Source organism: Vitis vinifera, chromosome 4 (assembly GCF_030704535.1).
Source record: "Vitis vinifera cultivar Pinot Noir 40024 chromosome 4, ASM3070453v1".
NCBI classification, from domain to species: Eukaryota; Viridiplantae; Streptophyta; class Magnoliopsida; order Vitales; family Vitaceae; genus Vitis; species Vitis vinifera.
This window is the reverse complement of record NC_081808.1, coordinates 20,415,706-20,433,651: the sequence shown is the minus strand read 5'-3', so window position 1 is coordinate 20,433,651 and position 17,946 is coordinate 20,415,706. Positions and strand designations below refer to the sequence as shown.

General features: G+C 34.8%; 2 protein-coding genes and 1 non-coding gene across 3 annotated transcripts; all 3 read right to left on the bottom strand.

Moving 5' to 3' along the window:
- Window positions 1-1,816: 1,816 nt before the first annotated feature.
- On the bottom strand, window positions 1,817-3,009 carry LOC100247207 (bZIP transcription factor 44). Its single transcript, XM_002276043.3, has one exon. The coding sequence runs from the start codon at window positions 2,508-2,510 to the stop codon at window positions 2,037-2,039; it is 474 nt and encodes a 157-aa protein (XP_002276079.3). The 5' UTR covers window positions 2,511-3,009; the 3' UTR covers window positions 1,817-2,036.
- A 6,310-nt stretch (window positions 3,010-9,319) lies between these two features.
- Window positions 9,320-14,602, bottom strand: LOC100242068 (mitogen-activated protein kinase 7). Its single transcript, XM_002276122.4, has 3 exons — window positions 13,269-14,602; window positions 12,323-12,749; window positions 9,320-10,440 (listed from the first exon to the last, which is right to left on the bottom strand). Exons 2-3 carry the CDS (start codon window positions 12,743-12,745, stop codon window positions 9,757-9,759), a joined length of 1,107 nt encoding a protein of 368 aa, XP_002276158.1. The 5' UTR covers window positions 12,746-12,749; window positions 13,269-14,602; the 3' UTR covers window positions 9,320-9,756.
- A 2,999-nt stretch (window positions 14,603-17,601) lies between these two features.
- TRNAH-GUG (transfer RNA histidin (anticodon GUG)) lies at window positions 17,602-17,673 on the bottom strand. The gene has a single exon. It is a non-coding gene; the product is annotated as a tRNA-His (tRNA).
- Between the last annotated feature and the right edge of the window lie 273 nt (window positions 17,674-17,946).

The window sequence follows — 17,946 nt, the reverse complement described above, 5'->3', positions numbered from 1 at the left end:
AAGTAGAGGAGTCAAAAAATGCTCAAAATACCTTTTTTTTTCAATTCGAACAAAATTTATTACTCAAACTAGATACCTAATAATTAATATGAATCCCGAACTAAATTTAAGGAAAATGACATTGCACCATTCGCCATAGAAAATGATTAGAATAGCTAAAGTTTCTAATTAGGTATTGTGGTGACATTTCATGCTTTCAGGAAGTTCAAACCCATGCAACTGCTCTCTCTTTCCTATGACAATATATGCTACCTACCTAGCTTTTCTCTCTCATTATCCATAAAGATAATGCTAATTGCCCCAATATATACATATTTTGAAATGGGTGGCTGAGTTTCATCTCCATTTCAATTATTTTTAGCTGTTAATGCATCAAGCGTGCTCATGTTGTAGAATGAAATGCTCATAACTTTATCCCCCATATTATAATCAATTATCAAGTGGCAAGAAAGACTCGACATTAAGTATTAGGCTATCGTCAGGCCATGGACACACAAAACTAATATTAATACTAACCCCCCACTAAACCCAGTTACGTGACCGACCACCCTTTTTCCTCGACTGATGTGGGCCTGTGTTTCGCAGATGGTTGCCCACATGGATGCTTTCATCATCCCTCTTTAGCCGTATTTAATTATATCTTGATTGAATGCAGGCAAATATAATAGGGATTGAAGGACATGGACATGGTAATTACTAATCAGTGATCTCATCTTCCTTGTCTACTCTTGCACAAGTCACAACATGGTTCAAGAAGAGATCACTTCACCCAATCAGTCCCACTTCTTCATTCCATTTCCTTTAGACCAAAGCACATACGGTTAGAATATGAGGTTCTTAATCTAGATTATATTCATAATCTAGGTGCTTAATTTTATATTATGTTCAAAATCCGGGCTCTTTAAGGCGTGTCAAATTCTACTTGCAGTACAAATCACAAAACCTTGTGGACTCAATCATGATTTGAATATCAATTTTTCCGGGAGCCCTCCTTTCCAACCTCAAGTCAAATTACTATGGTTAATTCTCTGGTGGGTATATTTTATGCAGTAAAGTTAAATGTATCAGGCATTAAAAAAGGTATAATCTAATCATCATGTGGTGACCAAAATGCCATAGTGGTTGTCTCTTTGCAATACTTGTAATTTATTGAAGAAATATGGGGCCTGAAGAGACGAGTGACTCTCTGAATTCAATGAGGAATCTCTGATTATTTTAGAGATCATTTCAATCTAGGTGAGATGGGGCTCAGGAAATGCACAAGCACCTACCTCAAGAACAACACCCAAATCATTCTAGTACTAAAAATCAAGCAATCATCAAAGAGGTCGACCCTTAAGCTCGGTATGATTGATGGGTCAAGAATTGACATCCACTGAAACACACTGAATGATTCATGAGAATTGGGTAGGGTTTCTGAGGCATGGTTTGCAACATGATTGTATTACCAAACAAAAACCATGACACAATCAATGACTCTAGACCCACATATTCTTGAAGTTCTTTAGGCCTAATTATTTAGGAGTTGGATTTTGTTTTATCCTCTGATTGTCAATAGCCCATCCATGTTTGATTTCATTACTTTGGTATATAATACTCTTTATGTCCAAAGAGCTCACCTCATCAAACAAAAGACCACCACCATCCAGAAATAATATTAATTTTGAGGGAGGTCCAATATGGGAAGCCATGCATGGCCAATAATGATGGTATTATATATATATTCTTACCTTTTTATATATGCTCAACAATAATAACCGTTCATTTGGTGATTGTAACTCTATATAATAAACATTGCTACAACCACATTCATGCATACATCAAAAACACCCTTCTAAAGTGTTCTTTTTATTGGTAATAAAAATTGCAGAATGACAACTTGCATACATTTAGCTCTTAGCTGGACTCATATTTATGACCGCCTATTTTACAAACGAAGACCCTTTTTTTTTTCCTGACTACTTATTGAGAATCTGAAGGAACATGCACCCACTAGCAAAATTACAATAAAGTTACTCAAGATTGATCTATGAATTTCAGTACATGAACATGCCGTCTGCAGAAGCCATGATGGGTTGATTGATGAAGGGGGGAACCCATGGAATATTCATAAAGCATTCATCAGCTATCTGGGTACCCTGATATTCAGTTCCAAAGGGGACGTTGCTTGAGTTGAGGTAGTCCATGATTTCATTGAGAGTCTGTAATCGGAGGGTAAGCTCAGCCATCTGAGCTCTCAGAATAGCATTCTCAGCCTCAACGTTCATATGGAACTGTGTGGTGACGTTCATGGTTGTGAGGATGCGGTTGTTCTCCTTCCTGAGATGAACCATTTGGGCCATCATGTCATCCAGATGCTTTTGTTTACGCATCCGCGATCGCCTCGCTGATTCGCGATTCGAAAGCATTCTTTTCCGCTTCCTTTGATCCATAATTTGCCGGAGATCCTCTTCGGAACCTGAGTGTTGAAGTTGGCTGGACTCTGAAGAAGCTCCACTAGAAGAACCCATAATATGCAGGCTCAGAAGAAAAGAAAATCAATAAGCTAAAAAAGACCTAGATTTTTTGTGGGTGGACTATGCTTGAACAAGAACAGGCACAGGTCCACAGGACCCAGATGGTGTTAGTATAACTGTTCACGGATTAGGAAGAAAATTGAAAATAAAAAGGCCAAGAAAGACGATCAGTGATTCATGAAAAAACATAGAACCAGTAGAGGAAGACAACAGAGAAGGACTGAACTAAGTGGGTCCTGCGTCTGAGGGTAGAGTTTATCATAAACCCAGAACGGAGAACTTCACTGAGTACTGGAGACATGAATCTCAAACATCAGTAACCAAATGTTAATCATGAATTAAGAATACAACAGAGAGCGAATCTCAAACACAAGAGCTTCAGAACCTCGATCTGGCAAAGTATCTGGAGAGAGCCAGAAAAAGAGCAGGGAGACCCTCAAATTCTACAAGGAAGACGAGAAGAAAGTGGAAGAGGTTTATGTGGCTCTTAATACTGGAATTTATAGACCAGGCCAGCCCATTGGAAAGGAAGAAAATAAATTAAAAATTGTTATTTTTATTATTTTAAAAAAGTGTAAGCTTTTGGAATTTTGTCTTGACGGTCTTTTTCTTCCATCTAGAAGGGGTCTGGAGAGCTGAGTTACGTGAACTAAAAATATACTCTACGCATATGCATAGAACGTCGTCGTTTTGACATTATAGCATGATTATTACAGCTTACGGTTTGATAATTGCAAGAGAATAGCAATTTCAAAAGCTATAATATATCTTTATTTACTGGAAACGCAGTTGGTGGAATACCATGCACCTAACTTATTATTTCCATTGCTTATATATCAATGGGCACATGCACCATGCATATACATATATAAAAGGACACCACTTATCATATGCTTTTCTACAGGGAAATGTATGGGCACCCATGACCCACCTTGTGTGAAAATTTTATATCATTGAGACTTGACAAAAAGGCCCCAAAAAAAAGAAAAAGCAAGATTACAAATCAAGTGGCTCAAAGTGGCAGATCACAGGATTCGTTTGTTGGGAGGAAGAACCCATGTTTAATTTGCCACTACTAAGCTGTTTATTTTATAAGTACTATATGATTAATGTGGAGGAGTTCTTGTTGTCCTCGGATTCCACGTATGGGCGGCCAGCTGGGGTTTACATATGAGCGGTGTGTGTAAGCAGTGAGCAGACTGCTGCTTGTGGCCTCTCGTGCTCCTCCAGTCACTGCTACGGTACTGCCACCTGTAAGTTGCAACGAAACTGAAAGGGGATTGTTACTGGCACTGTTCAAATATTGTACTTGGAAGTTAAAAATAATAATTAAGGGGGTTCTGGGGGAGGCAAGGGTGGAATAGCAGTGTGTGGAAGAGGACGCCATGATTGAGGAAGACACCACAAATTTCAAGGAAAAGGTGAGAGGAAGAGCAGTACTGGATCTTTGTATAATATGTGTGCGGTACAATATCACATGCAATCATGTCAGACTTTGGAGCTGGGGTCCCAATTGGAATTGGCTCTGTGGCCCTCTCTTGCGCCCCTCCATTCCCAGTGTAATATTGAAGCTGTATCCTTACCTACTTCAACCTTCAGAATTATATCCCAGAGCCCAATCCTTTTCTTTGGTTTTTTGTTTTAATTGGTATGATAGGACCATATCTCATGATTTCTAGATCGGTTGATTGGAAAATTGATTATTTTTACTATGCTCCCCACACCTTCATACGAGAGGATGTGCCCTCAATCTGTAAGATATTTATTTGACAAATTTGCAACCTAAATTTCAGTGCATGATTACACAAAACTAAAAGTTGAATAAGGGCTTGATGCATCAACCATTATACCAAGCCCTCCTTTATGGTTTTTCCTTTTTCACTTTTTTTTTCTTTTCTAAAAATAGGATTAGTGATAATGGAGATTCCAATAATCTCCACAAACCCATAGCATATTCGTTGTCAGGATGCTGTGTGCTTAGATGGGGTTATCTCTATTTAAGTGTGCTCCTTTTACTTTTCCTCTTATTTTTTTCCTTATTTAAGCAAAAATGTAAAACCAAAGAAAGCCCTTGAGTGCATAAAACATCCAAATCCATTTTCATTGCCAGAGGAATCATATTCACAGGATAGGAAACAAAAGTACATGTCCAAGTAAAAGAAACTGGTGTATAAATCTATGATTTAGGGCAATATCTTTCACCCTTTTCCAATATTCAATCAATGCTTTTAGAAAATGGCATAAAGATCAATATGAAGGACAAATTCAATATTTTGTGTGTGAAAGAATTATTCAAAATAGTTATATTTTCAATGCCAACGAACTATATATATTTTGCAAAAGATGCTAGAAAGTTTTAAAAAATTGGAAACTTTATTTTGATTCATGCATATGTGATGTGTTGGTGTTGACTGGGGCATCTCTTTCAGGATCACAGTGGCAAATGAGCTGGAGCAAGGAATCTCAGATCTGAATTGAACCGCAAAAGCTTTAGAAACCATGACAAAATTGAATAGTCACACATTAGGAAAAAGAAGTTATGAGGGAACCCCACCTTAGAAAAATGAAACTACTGTTGCGCATGCTGCTGTTGGGCTGCATCTCTTTTACGAGAACTGAATCAAATTGCCTAACATAGTGGTTGGTATCTGTTTGGCTTTGAAAATAGAAGGGAATCCTGTACAACTCTCATGCATATATAAGAAAAAACAATGGTAACAGCATGAAGGAAAGGGAAAGAACAGTACTGAACATAACTAACACCAAGAAAAAGAATATATTTGAGCTTGTGTACAGTATCTAATACTTCATATGAACTTTTTGCCACAGATTTTTACTCTAGTGGGAAATCAATTATCCATGTTGATCATGACCATTAATTTAAAAAAGTGAATAGAGGTTGATTGGGAATTACGAGCAGAACTGGGTTATATTGACACAAATACTTTAGACAATTCCTTAGTTACAAGCTTCTTGGTCCTTTGTGAAGTAGCAGATTGGGAGTAAGGTGAATGTTATGTGAACCGTCAAAAAAACAAAACACTAGACAAGACATCGCTCTAAATTTTGAAGATTTTACTTAGCCCCACTCGTATTCTTTGAGGATTGAAGTTTTGTTGTTTCTAGGGTTTTCCACAGGCACTGCATTATTTGTTGTACTCTAATGTTTTCCACAGTTTTTAGGGTTTATCTCGACTGCCTTCACAGCTGGGGGTGGAATAATTGAGGAGACGGGTCACAGTATTCTATGGTAGGGTTCTACTGTATTTTCTTAATTGTCATCTTGGATTGCTTTGAGCCGGACGGTCAAAAAGGACAGCAAGAGGGGTGGGGTGATAGTGGGTCTCTTTCTAGGGTCAATGTTCATTCAACTTTGCCAAGGATTTACTTATTATTTTTAGGCTGGTTTGAGCAAGATCTCAAGTGGGTGTTCTTTCTCTGTGGACATATATATATATATAGTACACAAGCATTCTGAGTTAAAAATAGGGTAGTGTTTCTTTTGTTTGCTAAAAGTTGCAATCTGACCTCACTAAAGCAGCAAGAGGATAAATATTCGTCTCTTTTCCTTTCCTGTGGCCTTTTCTTTTAGGGTTACTCCTCTAGCATCCCAATATATTTTAACCCACCTACGCACACTGACAAAGGAAAAGGGACCATGCTGGCGGCCTCTTGATAGAGAGATCGATGACTGCACGTCGTGGGCTCGCCTCACATTATTTACCCCCCAAGAAAGTATTTACATTTTAAAAAATATGGCGGATTCAAAACCATTTGATTCCAAAAGAGAAAATTCAACTGCATTCAATATAATGTGCTCCAATTTCTTAATATAGTTTATCAAGTAAATATCCATCATTTTCCTCCCTTAGTCTTCTCCACTGCAGCACTTTCCAGTTTCCACCAGGGTAAGATGTGTATGGGACACTTTACGGGTCATGATCGTCACCACAGGGCTTTAAGCCACCCACGAGCTATATGTGAGAGAGATCCATGTCCCAAAAGCAAAGATTCCTCCATCACTTTCAAAAGCCATGCATGCAGCAGTAGTCTATAACAGGGGACTAAACGTAGTAGAGTAAGATGAGCAATTCTGTGAAGGAACCAACCATCCATTGGCGGTTGAATCTTGTACTTCAATATTTCTAGCTAGGTTTTGTATTACTTTATATGGTCCAGTACCTTGCTTTGCTGCTAAGATATGGACCTGGGCAGTTGGGACTAGAAAGAAACCACCGACCCAGAATATCGCACTGCCAGCAGACTTAAACCATATCTATGCTTGCATGTCGATCTGCTGTAAGCTTAATTATATTAGGTGCATGTATACTATTAACAATCACCTAACCGTGTATATATTTTTCGTTCTGAACCCAAAGAAGTCGTCACAGTTTTAAAACACATCTACGAGATTAAAAGAGACTCATAGTCACATAGTATCAAGGCATCTACAGGTTAAGAGGTGCTCTTACTTACGTAATGTCAAAAACTTTTTCATTATGCAAATAAACAAACACTTCCTATTGAGTTAAACAAATCCCTACATTAGGATCGGCTCTGATAACACCTAACCGTATAAATATTGTCCGCTTTGAGATTAAGGAACTCTCACGATTTTAAAATGTGTTTACATGATTAAGAGAAGTTCATACTTATATAATATTAATAACTTTCTTTCATATCCAATGTAGAATATCATAAACACACTCCATATAGACACAACGTCCTTGCTATGTCCCATAAGATTGTGGGACCAAACAAACAGATATTTGTTATGGAGCCAAACAAACCCTCATACCGAGGTTGAAGATCGACTCTAATATCATTTGTAATGACCCACACCCAATTATATAACTAAATATTATTCGCTTTGCGGTAAAAGAGGCCCTTACGACTTTAAAGCATGCCTATAAAATTGTGGTATCTCAAATCAGATAAAGAAGAATTTTTTACGCTATCTAAGTATAAACTTCTTTTAATTATGTATATATATTTTAAAATTGTAAGGATCCTTTTGAGTCTAAAATGGACAATATTTATACGATTGAAACTGGATCGTCACGTATACCTATTCATCACATTATTTCATTCAAATTAAGCTTTTGGTTTAGGAAGAGAAGGCGGCCAAAAGCATTCAAACTTGGCTACTTAATCTGTTAACTTTAAAGTATTTAGTGAACATGAAAAGCATATGCTTATTTTGAAGCTTTAGCTTATAAGGAATCTACCTAGAAGCTGATCTCAAGATTCCCAAAAGCTTTTGACTGCTTAATTTACAAAAGAAATTAACGAAAGTTTCATCTTATTTTTTCATTCATCTGTTTCTTTGAGAGACAATGGGTGGTGGCTGGAAGCCTGGAAGCTTCTCATAGACTCTCCCGGATATCAACGTTTAATATTGTATAAGCTTTCGGGTCACGAAGAGGTACTTAAAATTATTTGTTTTATGGTAATATTGGTGCTTTGGATGTTTTTATAATTATGTTATGATCTCAGTAGTTTGGCATAGGATTTGATAACTGGCAATTGGCTCAGTGACAAGCCAACTCATGGACTTTGCTTCCAAACAGGGAATAGAATACTTCCGCTGGCTGCTACTGCTAGCCCAGCTAAGCAAAAGCTCGCATCTCTAGGCCATCACATTTTGCAAGTGGCTTGCTGGGGAGCTTTCCACTACTTGTTGCAAATTATGCTAGTGCTTGACCTGTGATTTTGGGCGGGCGCACTACTCAAAAGCCCAACAGTGAATTGGACAGCCTCTCTGCCTAAGTGGTCCCCACACCAGAGTTGGGTTGGTGGCCCTCTTGGGTTGGCCATTCCTTCGTACAAAATGTGGAATCAAACCAGCAAATTTATTGTTTTAATTAAATATTAAATTAATTATTCGGAAGAATGTTGTGAAATAATTGGAGGTCGAATCAATTTCTCGATGACATCCAGAATTAATATTGTTACTTAGAAATATTTCTTTATGACACTCATTTTTGGTTGTTGAATGTTTATGACAACCCACACAACACTAAACCACCAATAGACTTCAATGAGAGCAATGATTTGAAGTCCTTGACCTTTATATATATGTATGTATATATATATTTCAAATTGCACTATATCATTCATAATAGTACAAAGGAATATTTAGCAAATTCTAGGTGTCATTGAAGGTCTCATACATTGTGTAGATTTAAAATATCGACTGATTTGCCACTGGTAAAAAACTAGTCCTCATTATAATTGCAACATGTCTCCGATAGCATTGCAATAAGTCCCTTAACAATATTTTTTGTTATTTAAAATTAAAATTTTGACGATGGCCATGAAAAATAATCACCAATACATAAAAATAAAAATATTTTAACCTTATAATATTAAAAACACATTTGATAGTAATTTTATAAAATGTTTTTAACTTTGTTATACTTGAAAGACAAAAATTTTAAGGTGCTCTAGGAGGGGTATAAATAGGGGAATTATTTCAAGGGGGCATAAAAAGAAGGGCAATGGTGTATAATGCAGTGGAAGACAGTTTTTCCCTTTAAGCAGAAGATGTTCAAAACCCCTATTGCAATTTTTTTTTTGGAGGGGGCGTGGAAAACAGTCTTTCCCTTTAAGTTTAAGATTGGGGGGGTGGGGTGGGGCGTGATGTGCCTCTCTGGTCCTTAGTTAGCTCCGCCAGTGCCCCCGATATTGTACCAAATGCAACAAAAAGTTGATATTATATTAAGCCGTCACTAGTATTAAAAGTTCAGGCAAAAAGTTTAAACCGTTCAAGAAATAAACCATCAGTTCTAAACACCACAGGCTTGAAAACTGAATACATTTATTGTTCTTGCGATGACCGTACAGTTTGGTGGCTATGTTAACAAGGAAATATGTTTGAATCGCCCATGAAGTGGAGAATGCAATGATACCAAAAGTGAACAGCTATCTGCACAGGTGTTACTTATTAGGCAAAGACTTGAGCCGCCTGGCCCAACTTTGGTTTTGACCTAGATGCATAATGAATATACAAGAGAATAGACCGTGTTGCCTGGAATGCATCAACTTGCCTATTTACAAGCTACAAGAGGCTGCATACCATGTAGACAATTGAAGCTAATAAACATTAAACAAAATCTTCCTGAAAACAACAAGTGATAACAGCACAACACTAGAATGGATGCTTCTCTGCTGAATAGTTGGAACTCATTTTACAGCATTTCCAATGCAAAACAGCTAGATGAGGCTTTACCAGGCATGTCTAGGCATGAGAACAAACAGCTTCAGGATGGTAATGAAGCATTTCTCTCCACATCATCTCCCTAATCATCCGCACCTGCAAGTTTTCATCTATGTCAAGATTGATTGAGACCTGGGCAGAAGGGTTGCAGCTTGGATCATACAGATTTGATAGATATGGATGTTGAAGTGCCTCTGTAACTGTAATTCTCTTGGTTGGATCGAACACAAGCATTCTCCGCAACAAATCAATAGCTAAAGGGTCAGCCCTGGGGTAAAGATGAGAAAAGTGAACCCCTCTAAAATATGGGAGTGATTTGATATACTTCCTGGCCTTTGGATTATCAATGAATTGAAGATCAGCTTCATGCTGGGTGCCAAGAACATTGATAATTAGTTTAAGCTGGTTGAGGCACTCAGTTCCAGGGAATATTGGTTCCCGGCCAAGAATCTCTGCAAATATGCATCCTACAGACCACACATCAATAGAGGTTCCATAATTGTCACAGCAGAGGAGAAGCTCTGGTGCACGGTACCAGCGGGTGACAACATACTCAGTCATGAATTGGCCATTGTCTTTGCTGGTTCTTGCCAGCCCAAAATCACAAATCTTCAGGTCACAATTTGCATTCACAAGGAGGTTCCCAGGCTTCAAGTCACGGTGAAGGATATTTGCCGAGTGGAGATACTTCAACCCTCGAAGCAACTGCATTGCGTAATGCAAGATTAGCCACAAGCAAGAGGGCATTAAAGTAAAAGGGGGGAGGGGTACTTTAAGGAAAGTACCATATTTCAAGCTGAAGTATCTCAAAAATTCAACAGGTAACTGTGTACCAGAGATAAAATTTTGCATGTTCTCGACATTTACAGCATGTTGTTATAGGTTTAAACAAAAGCAAAAAAATGGGACCGACTCAAGCCACATAATTAATATATATACGCATATATAGCAATAGGATGAATCAACAAGAAACGTTGCAATAGAAAAATATTTTTAAAGGTGACATTTAACATGAGCGAGTTTCAATATTTAAGACAGATCAATAAAATTGGATATTTCTATTAGTTGTTGTAATGGAATTACACAAGTCTAGGGAGAGGCTCCCTAGATCATTTTAAAAGCCTCCCCAGCTAAGGAGTCCATGAAACTTGTTCGAAAGATGCAAGAACACTTGATCTCTTTGCACCATGTGCAAAAGTTTTCTAGTCATGCAAGGCATGACATGATACTGCAGACATCATTCCCTAGATAGGGAACTTTTCTTCAAGAAATGGAACAACAGTTCTCTCTATTTGCAGCCAACCTCATTGTCACTAACTGTCAAGATTAACAATGACAGTATCCATATTGTACTGTAAAACAGAGGAATCTTGCCTGATATTTTCCAAAACACACCATGTTCCATGCAGTTCAAAAATTTTGAATGGCGGGTGTATGAGAGTTGCTTCGCATGGCACAGAATCATTTACCTTTTAGTACACAATTTCGTAAATTCCTCAGTCCACAGTTCACAATCTATTTCGGCTCACAGTCACAGGAAGCCACAACAGGGGACAAAGGGGCACTTGTCATTTAAATAGGAAAGAAAATAAGTAAATTACCAAAGGCCCTTGCTTTTTGGTGAAACGGATATCATGCCATCCTGGAGTGGCACCCAGTGATTAACAATAATATTGAACCATAAAAGGTGAACCAAAGAGGCACATCAATTTGACTGAATAATGCTTGATTGTCACACTACAGTATGCATAGTGATTTTATGTATCTAGTTTTACCTTTCAACCACACCCAAAGATGTTTAATTTTTCTAAAGCTCAAAATTAGATCAACCAGATGAAATACAGGAGTATCCCAGGCAACCAGGTTCTACACATTGATGCAACAGAACTCATGAAGGGCCAAAAAATCAACAAAAACAAAAGAAAACTGGGAAAAAAAAATTTGAATAATGATCTTAATTAAAGCTGTATTTATTTGACATGTAAAATACCGCAGGAAAAAAAAAATCCAAATACAAACTGGAATCAATTGTCACAATTCATTATTTGTCCATGAACTTAGAAGTAGCGCATAAACTACTCTGTACTGATCTAATGTTTACATATGCACGTTAAATATACCTAAACCTAATATAATGCCAGCTAAAGGTTGATAGATATCTAATAAATGCCACTTTATGACCGACACAAATTTTGCATATGTTTGTAACACTGTAATCATAAAAAGATATATATCATGTCTTATCCAAATTGATCGTATTCACCACTAAATGCCTGTTCAGTGCCAAGGTATGTTTATAACTCGCAGTAATTAGTCTGGTTGTGAACATGTTAGTTTTAAATGTAATGATAGTTAGGATACAAATGCCAATATCATAAACTCACATGGTACCAAGGCAGCATCACTTCATCAAAGAAGAGAGCACAAATCCAGCAACTTAGAGGCATTGAATCAAATATTAATTCTTGAGTGAAACACAAGAGCAAAGATGTAGATTTTTTTTCTTTCAGTACCACATTTGTATTGACCTGTTGTGAAAACTAGACAACAGATGAAGATTCATTCATTGTTTGAGAGAATTTAATACCTGAAAGATGAAATATTTGCAGTGTTCATTCACAAGTGGCTGCGGGGACTTGATAATATGATGCAGATCCGTATCCATCAGTTCGTATACTAGATAGACATCTTTGAAACTTGTCTGATGGGTAGGCATCATCACATCCTTCAAAGCAATCACATTCTCATGCTGAATGTGTCGAAGAAGCTTCAACTCCCTCAGTGTTCTCAGAGCATCAACACGGTTCTCAAATACATTATTGATCTTCTTGATTGCAACTTTCTCATTTGTTTCCATGTTTACGGAAGAGCACACTACACCATAGGATCCTCGACCTATGGGTTTGATTGGAACATACTTCGTATCAATTTCGAACAATGTTTGCCACATTGTGTAATAATGCTTCCCTTGTGACCTAAACCCATTTGGAGGCTCAACTCGAGTGGCCATTTCCCTGAGAAACAGAACATGAAAGAACATAAGGGTCCGTTTGGTTTGTGTTTTAGAACTCGTTAAAATTTCCCAAAGACATCAAAACTGAAATCATTGAATTTTTGACAACGGACGTGTTGTTGTTTGATGTATTAAAAGAAAAAAAAAAGTCCTTTAAGGAAAATTCTTAAAAATAGTTTTTCAAAATCACAACACTGAACATATTGCTGCATTTGAAAAAGGAAAAAGAAAGAAAGAAAGAAAGAAAGAAAGAGTTAAACAATAGAAGAACGCACTAAATTCTTCCAGATCCATGAAATAATGAACAATTGATTCCGTAATAAATGGAAATCTCATGGAGCAAAAGCTAATAACAACACGAATAACTCTAATTAACTCTACCTACAGGAAACAGCAGTTTAACTTTGCAGCAGGGAACCAATTGAGAAAGTGAGTGAGACAGGCAGTGATATTGATAGCTATGCAAAACAAGATACAGGATTTAAAAATTATACAAAAAGCGCTTAGAATCTATCCTTACTTGCCGCAGTACTAATGCAATCTTTTAAAGAAACACTTCAACCTCTTCGCTTCAATCTTCTGCGATTCTCTTCTTCGATTTTATGTTATTCTCTTCACTTTCTTCCTTCGCTTTTTTTCACAATCTCTCACCACTCATTCAACTTTTAACTTATTCCAGCACAAAAAAACCTCAATTCCGAATGATAAAAGCCTTGTAACCACGAATTCTAGATCTTTCACCGCGATTTTCTTTCTTGAATTTTTGAATTTCTCTCAACTCAAGCTTCGACGCACACAGATTCCCTCGAATTCAAAGAAAAAACTCTTTAGCTTGCTCCGGATTCTTCGCCCAAAACATTCAAACCAAGCTCAAATTTTCTCTCCATCAAAAACAATAACCACAAACTCTGGAATTCGCTCTGAAAACCACTGTTTCCTTAGAAATCAAAACCCTAACCCCAACGAATATCCGCCGAAGTTATTTAAGGATCTGAAGACGGGAAAACAACCAGACATCTCCCTTATCTACAGAGAGGAGAGCTGTGAGATCTCTTACAGATTGGGATATCTTTTTCAAATTGGGATTCGTTATCTTGTCGTGATCGGAGTAACGAGCTAAAGCAGATAGAGTCTGATAGAAAGATAAATACGGGGTTGGGGGTGGCGCATTACACCCCACGGCGTTGGTTCCACGAACGACAACAACGGATCTCTAATTGTTTAAGAAATATCGCCATATTCATGCACAAACTCACAAATCGCACGCCGCCCATCATCGGCTCATGTTAGCTCGGCTCACGCCTCTTATGCCGTTGGTTGTTGAAATTTAGAAAGTTGCTATATTTGACTGATACGGTCCTATCCCCTCACCTCGGCCCACATTTAAAAAAATACCTAATTTCGTCATTTTCTTGCCATTTTCCTGAACAAAATTTATATTCACAATATATTAAATAAGTAAAAATAAAATATATCTACAAAAAATTTTAGATTCTTATATTGAAAAATAATAATTTTAAAATTTTGAAATATCAAACAAAATTTATTATCTCAAATTTTAAAAATTGATTTTTTGAAATAATAAGATAAATTATTTTTTATTTTAAAAAATTAAAAATAGAAAATATATATATAAAATGAACACATGATTTCCTAGTTGATGGTTGTGGGGTAGGTTGAAATTGAGGCGGTGGCATGAGCGATGGGACCGTGGATTTAGTAAGGAAGGAAGATGATAGTGGGAAGGCGAGGGAAGCCAGCTGGGGTGCGGGGAGTTGCTTAAATGATTGGAGGAGTGAAGATATGGGACTTTGCTTCACTTTTAATTCATCATTGTCGTGAATGTTTCGAAGAAACATTCCATGAATGCTCGCTTTTCCCGAATCATAAGCAAGCTCTCATGCCACGTGGAAGCGCCCTATTCGATGGCCGGCTCTCCCTCCTTACCCAATTTCTCATGTGCTCTACTGCTGAGTGCTGCTCATCATCCCTAACGCCTCTTTTCATTTTTCCTTCCATGTTTTTTTTTGCCTTTGTTCGGCAGCCACCTAAATCATGCTGTGTCCAATTCATTAAAATGGACTTGTATTATCAAAAAGTACCACGCCATTTAATAAATTAATTTATTAATATTGTTTTAAATCAAAAAGCAATTTAGAATTTTTTTTAAAAAAAAATTCAAAATAATGAATGCCCCTAACCCTAAATCTTAATTCCGTATTAACTTCTTCCACATCCATCATTACTAATTTACTTTCCCTTTAATTCACTTTTATGAAGGTGAATTTATCGATTTCTATTTGGACTCTTTTTTACAAGCTAATTATTTAATACAATGATACAAGTGATTTTTTTTTTTTTCTGGCAAATAGGTATAAATTAAATAATTTTAATATTTTGAAAAATAAAAAATTAAATAAAAAATTTTAAATATAAATTTTAATAAAATTACATTAATTAGTCATTTTAAGCTAATAACTACCAAAGTTTTAGTTTTATTGGATACCATCTTGATATAAAATCACTATTAAACTGGTTCTAAATATTATACTATCAAAATGTGTTAAATGTTTTTTTTTAAATACAAATATTACAACATTAAAATACTTATTAAAACATTTGAAAAGGTGTTTAAATATATGGTTTTTTATTATTATTTACACTAAATTAAATAAATATATTTCACAACCTAATATTAAGGTATGTATAACTAGTTTGATTTTTGAGTAATAAAATCTAATCAATCTTAATAACCTAAGGTCATGGTTGATTGATCAGAGATGTGATAAGAGAGGGGATATTATATTATATCAGTAATGAGATATGATAAGTTATCTCATCATTTACTTTATCTCATGTTCAATCAAATATGGAATAGGATAAGTGATGAAATATATAAATCCCATGGTAAGAGATGAGATATACATATCCCGTGTATCAATTTTTTTATTTTTTATCAATTCTTTTAATTTTTAATATCCTCATTTTACAAATTATTATTTTTTATTATAAATTAAATTTATGATTAAAAATGAAAAACTAAAAAAAATATTTATAAAATAATATTAATATATGATATATAAATTATTTTTATATATTAAATAACATAATATAAAAAAAATTATTGTAAAGTTTAAATATTTTAATCATAAATATTATTAATCATAATAAAATTTTCATTTTTTTTAAATAGAAAATATTTGAATGTGATATAATTTTTATTTTAAACATTGGAAATAATATATATTTCATATTATTTTTTATTCATTTCACAAATTAAATATAAATATAATATAAAATAGCATATCTCATTAGATATGTTACCTTAAAATATCATATCCACATAGGATATGATTATTATTTTATTGGAAATCATATCTTATTATATGTATATCATATCCAATATGATATGTATATGATAGGATGTGATATCTTATGATATACATATCTTATTCTATCATATCCCATCAACCAAATGTAGACTAAGAACATTTTGGAAAATCCCATATTCCACTAGGATAACACTTAGAGGATTGAAAATATGTTTTTTGTAAAATCTCTCATCTATCTTATTCCGTCAGCCAAACGTAGCCTAAGAACAATTTTGTTTGGTTCTTATATACTAACTAAAGGAAAATCTTATATTCTAGTAGGATTGAAAAGATGTTTCTTAGAAAATCTTCACACCAACTATGGTGATAAAAAAACCATGCAATTCAGGATCTCTAATTTAGTAATCCATTATATAAGATCAAGATGCATATATTTACTTGACCGCTTATCCTAAAGGCTTACTTTCTGGTATGTATATTGTTATCCATGTATTATGAGGGGATGAAAATCATGAGATTTGAGAGTTCACGGAATGATAGGATAAGTTACAAATGAAATTTTCTTTAAAAAAATAAAATTTCAACTTCCCAAAAATTAATGAAGACATTTTTACTCAATTTTTTAAAATGGATTTAATCTATACCATTTTACATACTAACCTCTAACAAACTTTTTCAGATTTACCTCTATAATTCAATTGAATTGACAATTTCAAATCTTCAATGGAGAGTAAGTGGGTATATGATAAAACTTATTACTTAGGTTGACTTTAAGTTAAATTGTCAACTTAAACTTATTATTTATTTTTCTTTGAAAAAATTAACTTAAATTTTATTCTAAATCATTAAATTAACATATTTACCCTGATAATTTAACCATTATTTATATTTTCATTAATCTTAAGTAATAAATTTATTTATTAAATATTCATATTTAAAGTATTGTAAAAACATGAGATAATTATAAAAATATTATGAATGCAGAGCTATAATTATGAAATATATTTTCATTAAACATGGGTAAAAGAGGTTAAAAGAGTTTTGAGACTAAGAAAAAATAATCATTTTTTTATTAATATTTAAAGTTATTTTTTTACTTTAAGTTATAATACTAACTTATTTTATTAAACATTTTAAATTTACTTAATGACTTACATTAAGTCATTAAATTGATTTATCAAACAACTACTAAATCACTTCTTAAGAATGAAAATGAATAAAATTGTTAATGAATAGAATGAAACGTAATGCCCGAACACTAACTAAATCGACTTATTTTGATTTGATTTAGTTCAATTAAAAGTTTTAATTACTTGTTTTTTTTATATTATTATAGTTTGATAAAATATCTTAAGCACTATACAAGTCTAAAGTTATTTTACTATAACTCATGTGAGCAACAATTAAATTCCAAAGTCATAACAATACACAACAAACATCACCTAATTTGTTGAAAAGTGTAAAAAAAATTAATTTTTGGAATTAGTGTAAGTTGGAAAAAGGCTTTAACCTTTCAAAGTATGTGGCTGCTGGGATTCGAGCCCAGGTCTCCACGGCCACAACGTGGAATTCTCACCACTAAACTACAGCCACTGGATGATATAATTTGATACAAACAAACCATAGGGAAAGGTATATTTTCCTAGTTACTTATTTGATGACATCATATAACCCTTTTCTTTCAAATTTAATATTATTTACATTAAATAATGATTTTGAGACTAATCAATCCCATAGGCTTTAAGGAAAATAAATTGTCATTGGAATTTGGAACTCAGCAGAGAAAAGTCCGGAGAATGCTTCTACGAGCCTGCTGCGATGCTTTGAGCGACGGTGAACAAGGAAGCTGTACTAGATGCATATACA

Excerpts from the sequence above, each read along its gene's own strand:
- LOC100247207 (XM_002276043.3), bottom strand. The coding sequence starts at position 2,510 with ATGGGTTCTTCTAGTGGAGCTTCTTCAGAGTCCAGCCAACTTCAACAC.
- LOC100242068 (XM_002276122.4), bottom strand. The coding sequence starts at position 12,745 with ATGGCCACTCGAGTTGAGCCTCCAAATGGGTTTAGGTCACAAGGGAAG. Across the intron at positions 10,441-12,322 it reads GCAAATATTTCATCTTTCAG|TTGCTTCGAGGGTTGAAGTA; the intron begins GTATTAAATTCT and ends TACGCAATGCAG.